The sequence below is a fragment of the Rana temporaria genome, chromosome 1 (genome assembly GCF_905171775.1).
Source record: "Rana temporaria chromosome 1, aRanTem1.1, whole genome shotgun sequence".
Taxonomy (NCBI): Eukaryota; Metazoa; Chordata; class Amphibia; order Anura; family Ranidae; genus Rana; species Rana temporaria.
Window position 1 is genome coordinate 251,636,178 of NC_053489.1, and position 7,733 is coordinate 251,643,910.

Here is a 7,733-nt window from a genome sequence, read left to right on the forward strand (position 1 = left end):
TGTCAATGAGAAGGCTATCTAAACCCCAAGCCATTCTCATAATGTAGGATCCCATGAGTAAGTCGCGTGCCTGTGACGTAACGCGTAGGGAGGAGTCTGCGATCGAATCCGAGTGCATCGGATCGAGCTGAGGAAACAGCATACTGAGTGGCGTTTTCATGCTTTACTGTAAGCGGGGATTCGTGAGTGCATATGTCAATGCTCTGATTACATTTTTGATCTGTCATCGAATATTGCGCAATGAGGTTTTTTCTCTTTTCTTTCATGCAATCCCTGTCTGTGAGTGCCTGTATCATCTGATCACAGCGGTGGAGGGCTGGATTAGCATTCAGATTGAAGAGAGTGATTTTTTCCCTGCATGGAATCCTGCTAATCACTGTGCACTAATTAAGGACATATTAGTAATTCACAGTTTATGGAGTGTTCTCCCTGATTAGTTTTCTTTGTACGTTTTATCACCTTTTAAGTTAATATTAGCGCATCTATATTTTATATGTTCCCCTTAATATCCTTTCCAGACCTGAAGGGCCTGGTAATTTAATTTGGGGGAACCCCCACATATTTTTTTTTCTTTATGAATGAATCATCTCTGTAATTGAAAGAGCCGACAATTCATTAGAGCCGCAAAGCCGGTTTTAAATGGCTTTTTTTCTTTCAGAAATGACACTTTGTGCAGGGACAGTTCTATGTACGGAAAACATGCGCTTTTTCACATGCTGACTTTACACCCCCCCTAGGTACGAAATTTAAAGTAATATTACACTTTTATTGTTTCACTTTTAGCATTATTAAATTCACTGCTCCAGAAAAAGTGGCCGTTTTTAAAACTTTTTTTTGCATTGATACATGTTTCCTGGGACAGGACCCAGGTCCCCAAACACTTTTTAGGACCTCAAATTGCATATTAGCCTTTAAAATTAACACTTTAGATTTCTCCCATAGACTTTAACAGGGTGTTCCGCGGCTTTTCGAATTTGCCACGAACACCCCTAATTGCTCGTTGTTCGCCGAACAGGCGAACAGGCAATGTTCGAGTCGAACATGAGTTCGACTCGAACTCGAAGCTCATCCCTAGCTCTGACACAGATGCTAGGAACTGTTCATGTCATGTAGATATTTGATTTACTATGCAAATGACATGACATCACGTCCTACTTTAAACTCTCTCATATAATATAAAGAGAGACTTGTTACAGGGTATATGTGAAGTGTATAGATACAAATTAAACAGAGGAATAATGAAGACCCAAATAGGCCTTTTTATATCATTATCATGGCTGTCAGGTGAGACTTCATAGGACAGGATCCCTCAGATGAAACAATCCTCCTAATAGATCTGAGTGTATGTATTAGTTATAATGCTATTTCCTATTGTCACTGTATATTTTCCAGGTGTCCTGTCTTCTAACCAACTTGTCCAGTCTGATCCAGCCGTGATAAAGCCGGGGAACTCCCATACACTCACCTGTCAGGGTTCAGGAGGATTCACCATTGCTGGCAATACTATGGCATGGTTCAGACAGTTCTCTGATGGAAAGTTACAATGGTTGTGTTTTATTGGTAGCGGTGGGGACAAACACTATCATAATGATGTTAAAGGGAGATTCACAGTCACTAGAGATGACACCAATAACAAGATGACTCTGAAAATGGACAACATGAAAACAGAAGACACTTCCGTGTATTACTGTGCAAGAGACACACTGATGGAAAATCTATCTTTACTATAACAATAAGTAGAATATCACTTCTTCACGTTATCAGTAGGTGGCAGCACATACATTTACAATTTGGACATATTAGCTACAAGTATAAATCAAATTTGAATTTCTTTGGGCTCTTTTACATGTACAGTGCACTCTGAAGAGCAATCTGCATTGATTAATTTTGCATAGGGCATTTGACAGGTGGTGGAGGCAATATGTTGCCTTCTCACCACCTGTTTTAAGCCCTAAAAGCCCACACAACCGCAACACAACCATGGAAGTGTGAATGAGGCGTTTCTTTGTTGGGGTTCATTCACACGGGTTTTTACCGGAATTTTTAATGCATATACTGTATGTGCAGCTATGCAATAATATGATATGACATGTAATAAATGATCAGTGGTAAAACAGATCACAAAAGTAAACAATTTCAGAATGCAAATCTATCATGCTCACAAAAAACATCAGATGCTCATGTGTGGGAAAATGCTTAGGCCTCATGCACACAGACATTTTTACAGCTGTTTTTATGAGCATTTTTTGGCAGCTTAAAAACGCCTCTCCATGTTAGCCTATGGCTTCATGCCCACCATGGCGTTTTTGAGCTGTAAATGGCTTAGCCGTTTTTAACCACTTCCATTAGGGGCATTTTCACCCCCTTCCTTCCCAGACCAATTTTTAGTTTTCAGCGCTGTCACACTTAGAATGACAATTGCGCGGTCATGCGACTTGACTCCCAAACAAAATTGACGCTCCTTTTTTTCCCACAAATAGAGCTTTCTTTTGGTGGTATTTGATCACCTCTGCAGTTTTTATTTTTTGCGCTATAAACAAAAGAAGAGCGACAATTTCGAAAAAAACACAATATCTTTTACTTTTTGATTTAATAAATATCATAATTTTTTAATAAAAAAAAAAAAGAAATTCCTCAGTTTAGGCCGATACGTATTCTTCTACATATTTTTGGGTAAAAAAAAAAAATCGGTTTGCGCAAAAGTTCTAGCATCTACAAAATAGAGAATAGAATAGATTTTTATTGTGACCGTGACATTGCGGCGGACATATCGGACACTTTTGACACATTTTTGGGACCATTCACATTTATACAGCGATTAGTGCTATAAAACTGCACTGATTACTGTGTAAATGTGACTGGCAGGGAAAGGGTTAACACTAGGGGGCGCTGAAGGGGTTAATATGTTCCCTAAAGTGTGTTCTAACTGTAGGGGGGAGGGGACTCACAAGGGGAGGAGGCCGATGTGTGTTCACAGGTGCTGTGATTAACCAGGTACAATGTGATAGCGGTGGGCCAATCTCAGCATCATATAATTACAATGTAAACAAAACAGCAATGAATGGCTTCCATTTATGACTGTTTTGCTTACATTGTAATCATGTGTTTGCTATGATCAAACATAGTGACCACATGATACCCCAGACACCTCACAGCAGCCGGGTACCGAGTGGCATGATCCCCCAGTGGACGCACCAGTGTGCATGTGCACCACGGCGTACCAGTACATCACATTGCCTGCAGCTGCCGCCCGCTTGCGTTAAAAGTACTCTGAGAGGGTTGGCAAGTGGGTAAACTGAACATAACAGAAACTAAACGGACCTAATCAGTATTAATGTAATTTGATCTGTTTACATCTGTTAGTCCATAGAGATGCATTGCAAAATCAGACAGACAAACTGTCTGTATGAACGAGGCCCAACTAAGGAATGCAAGGTGGCTTTTAGGGGTGCAATCTTCTTTCAATGTCTCTTAAGGGGTTAGAAAAGCTCCTTTCCACTATTATGGATCTATTTATGTGCCAAAGAATGTTACCTCTAACATGAACCCAAACCTGAAACACAACCAACATTCCTAACACTTTATTTGTAAACAAAGTCACGTGAGCACCATGACATCATTGGAGTAACATGGCTTTGTTGACTATTTTCTGTCACATAGCAATATGAAAAATCCCATAGGCAAATAAAACATATATGTATTTCAACTGTGTATGTCAATCTTCCTGGAGCTTCGTGTTAAAGGAGTTGTAAACCTTCGTGTTTTTTCACCTTAATGCATCCTATGCATTAAGGTGAAAAAACACCTTGCAGTGTCTGGCTCCTCAGCTCCCCGTTTTACTTACCTGAGCCCCGAATTTCCATGGGCGCAATCCCGCATCGCTCTTTCCACGGCTTCTCGGCTCTTCATTGAATAGATTGATAGCAGCGCAGCCATTGGCTTCCGCTGCTGTCAATCAAATCCAATCATGTGGCCGCTGGGGGGATGGGCCGAGTCATACAGTCAGAGGCTATGGACGCTAAGTGTATGACACAAGAGCGCGCCCGCAGGGTAACCCACTTGGAAGAGAGCTTCCCAAAGGGGGTTATCTATTGTGGGGAGGAGTCGCGAGAGCCGCCGTGGGACCCCAGAACAGGAGGATCGGGGCCACTCTGTGCAAAACTAACTGCACAGTGGAGGTAAGTATGACATGTTTGTTTTTTGTTTTTTTTAAAACTGAACCTCTACAACCACTTTAAGTCCATGCTTGTTTGGTAAAGCAGCAAAAATAACTAAATGGTTTAATTTAATGAAAGGTCTCTGTTGATCATAAAACTAAAATAAAGGTAAAATAATATTTATTTGTTATTCATGTACTTTTACTGGCTGTATATTTTTGACACACATGCTAGGATCTGTTCGTGTGATGTAGATATTTGATTTACTATGCAAATTACATGACGTCACATCCATTTTGAATTTTCTCATGTAATATAAAGATAGAGAAGATAATTTACAGGACATTAATGAAGTGTATAGATACAGATTATACAGAGAGATAATGAAGACCCTAATAGGCCTTTTTATATCATTATCATGGCTGTCAGGTGAGACTTCATAGGACAGGATCCCTCAGATGAAATAATCCTCCTAATAGATCTGAGTGTATGTATTAGTTCTAATGCTATTTCCTATTGTCACTGTATATTTTCCAGGTGTCCTGTCCTCTAACCAACTTGTCCAGTCTGATCCAGCCGTGATAAAGCCGGGGAACTCCCATACACTCACCTGTCAGGGTTCAGGAGGATTCACCTTTGGTAGCAATACTATGCACTGGATCAGACAGTTCTCTGATGGAAAGTTACAATGGTTGTGTTATATTAATAGTGGTTTGAACACGGGCTATAATGATGCTGTTAAAGGGAGATTCACAGCCACTAGAGATAACAACAATAACAAGCTAACTCTGAAAATGGACACCATGAAAATAGAAGACACTGCCGTGTATTACTGTGCAAGACAACACACTGATGGAAAATATATCTTTACTGTAACAATAAGTAGAATATCACTTCTTCATGTTATCAGTAGGTGGCAGCACATCCATTTAATATCTGGACACAATAGCTATAACTATGAAATAAAACTAACCACAAATTTTGCGTAAAGCTTACTTCTGCTTACAGTGGGTATAGAAAATAATAAAATAATATTATATAATCATATTTTGTAATGTTGTAGCCTGAAATGAAGACCGACACAGTTTTTGTTTTTATGTAAAAACAGGTCAATATCCGCACTACACAGGAATAATAAAAGTCATAGTATAAGCAGCCAGCACAATTTTGTTAATAAGCAAAATAGAAATATAAGAGTCCACATGTGGCGCTAAAAGAACAGTTATTCCAAGAAGGGAGAGTTGATAAACCCGTCACCAGCTTCAATGTGTATGGAAAAGCAAACCACACCACACAGGAATCAGTCTGGAAGCATGTATTATGTTCTGTCTGCGGGTTCCGGGGTTATGTCATCCATTGGTGAATGCTTGGCTGTGGAGCGCAGGTATTGATGCGCTTCACTGACCTCATTTCCACCAGGCGCATCATTCCAGCGCTCCCTTCTTCCGGGATAGGCATCAAACGTGACTGTGTTGCTGGCGGTGGAGTGCAAGTGCGGTGCGCGATGCACTTCACTGACCTCATTTCCGGACGCATCATTCAGAATGTTTAGTCCTCCATGATGTGTGTCATCTGTAATTCTAATTGGGTGGTGGAGCTCGGGCGCGGTGCGTGATGCGCTCCACTGACCTAATTTCCGGCTGGCGTTCTTGCCGGTGTAGTGTCACATTCCACTCCCTATCACAGAATGCTTCGGAAGTGACATTTTTTCGCCGCCATCTTGCTACACCCCACATTCATGCACAGTAATGATAGAGTGAGAAGGGGGCAAGCGGACATCTTGTTACACCCACCGGAGTTTTAGATTTAAGATGTAAGAAGATGTCCGCTTGCCCCCTTCTCACTCTATCATTACTGTGCAATGGTTTGGAGTGTAGCAAGATGGCGACAACAAAACATCACTTCCGGAGCAATCTGTGATGGGGAGCGGAATGTGACAATACACCGGGGGTTTATCCCTCCGTGATGGGCGTTATTCGTTATTCAAATAAAAGGGCGTGCTGGTGTCACATAGCCATGCCTCTGACAATATCCTGTTGGATGTAAAATGTCAGGCGGGCTGACATTAGTACACTGAAAGCAGCGGCCATATGTGCATCATGATGTTCATTTTCTTGTTCTGAAATGTAGGTTGCTACAATAAAAAAATGTATATTATCATATGGGCTTCATTTGCCTACTCAGCAGCACAATATAAGACGGACGCCTGGGCATCCAGTCTTATGCTGCTGCAAGCATTGAATGGACTATCTCCACACGCACTCCAAGCCACAGGAATAAGCCACATTTTTTCAGTTATGACCTTATTATATATATATATATATATATATATATATATATATATATACACACACTATTCCTTGATAATAATCTTGGGCAGTCTATGCTATTTTATAACTATATTTATGACTAAGGTACTACAGATGGTTATATGTAGAAATGTACACTGCCAAAAAAAAATATTATTTTTTTTCGCTTTTTTTCAGAAATTCTGGAAATTCCAAAATTCTGGAAATTCCAAAATTCAGAATTTCTTAAATTCAAAAATTCGGAATTCCAAATTTCCAAATTCCCGAATTTTCAAATTTCCAAATCTCCGAAAAAGCAAAAAAAAAACGAAAACGAAAAAAACGAATTTCGGAAATTCTAAAAATTCGGAATTTGGAAATTCGGAAATTCGGAAATCTCCCATTTTCGAATTTTAGATTTTCGAATTTTGTAATTTAGAATTTTGAATTTCAATTTGGAATTTCCCAAATTAGGAAATTCCGATATTTCGGAATTAACAAATTTGTCAAAATGCTTTAAAAAACAAATTTGAAACAAAACGCATTGCACATGTCTAGTTATATGATTGATTCAATCATACATTATCCTCCTTTCAGATTATTTTGGGTTTCTACCGGTGATCTGGCTGTTGGGGTACGTTTTATTCCGTCTCTGCAATTTAAAAATGCAGGATTTCTTCCCCTTTTGTTTCTATAAACAAGGTATGTGTGGATAGATTAATATATTTAAATCTTTTTTCATACTAACACAGAGTATGATAATTATATCCTACTATCCCACAGTAACAATAAGTTTTGTTCTTTTTGTTTTCTTTTTTTGTTTTTGTTTGCTCCATCTGTCCCCTCATTCTCCAGATGTAAGGAATGTGAGGGGGTACCTGGGTCTCTGGTCTCTATCTTGGTTGTGGGGTGCCTTTTGTGTCTGGCCTCTACCCGGATTTCATGAGCCTCTCTATGTTCTCTTCAATTTTATCCCCGTTTTCCTAAATTGGATGCTATTGGTGACTGTTCAAGAAATACACGTTTAGTATGTAAAGCATTGTGGTTACTGACAAATTTATTCACATGCAATCTACTTACATGCATTGTATTTTGATTGTTTACTGCTGTTTTTGTTAAATTTTAGATATTAAAAAATACTCTACCACTAGTCCCTGAAGAATAGGGATGAGCTTTGTATTCGAGTTGAACTCATGTTCGAACGTTCGTCGAATTACGAACATTTTGGGCCGTTCGCGCCAAATTCGAGTGGCGTTTCATGGCCCATAATTCACTGCGGCATCGCAGT

At 39.6% G+C, this 7,733-nt stretch overlaps 2 gene segments (V, D, J or C); both read left to right on the top strand.

Moving 5' to 3' along the window:
- Positions 1 to 1,203: 1,203 nt before the first annotated feature.
- On the top strand, positions 1,204 to 2,033 carry LOC120940758. The segment is given in 2 exon segments: positions 1,204 to 1,284; positions 1,393 to 2,033. Coding segments are annotated over 2 exon segments (384 nt in total).
- Positions 2,034 to 4,487: 2,454 nt separating this feature from the next.
- On the top strand, positions 4,488 to 5,162 carry LOC120940749. The segment is given in 2 exon segments: positions 4,488 to 4,586; positions 4,695 to 5,162. Coding segments are annotated over 2 exon segments (498 nt in total).
- Positions 5,163 to 7,733: the final 2,571 nt, after the last annotated feature.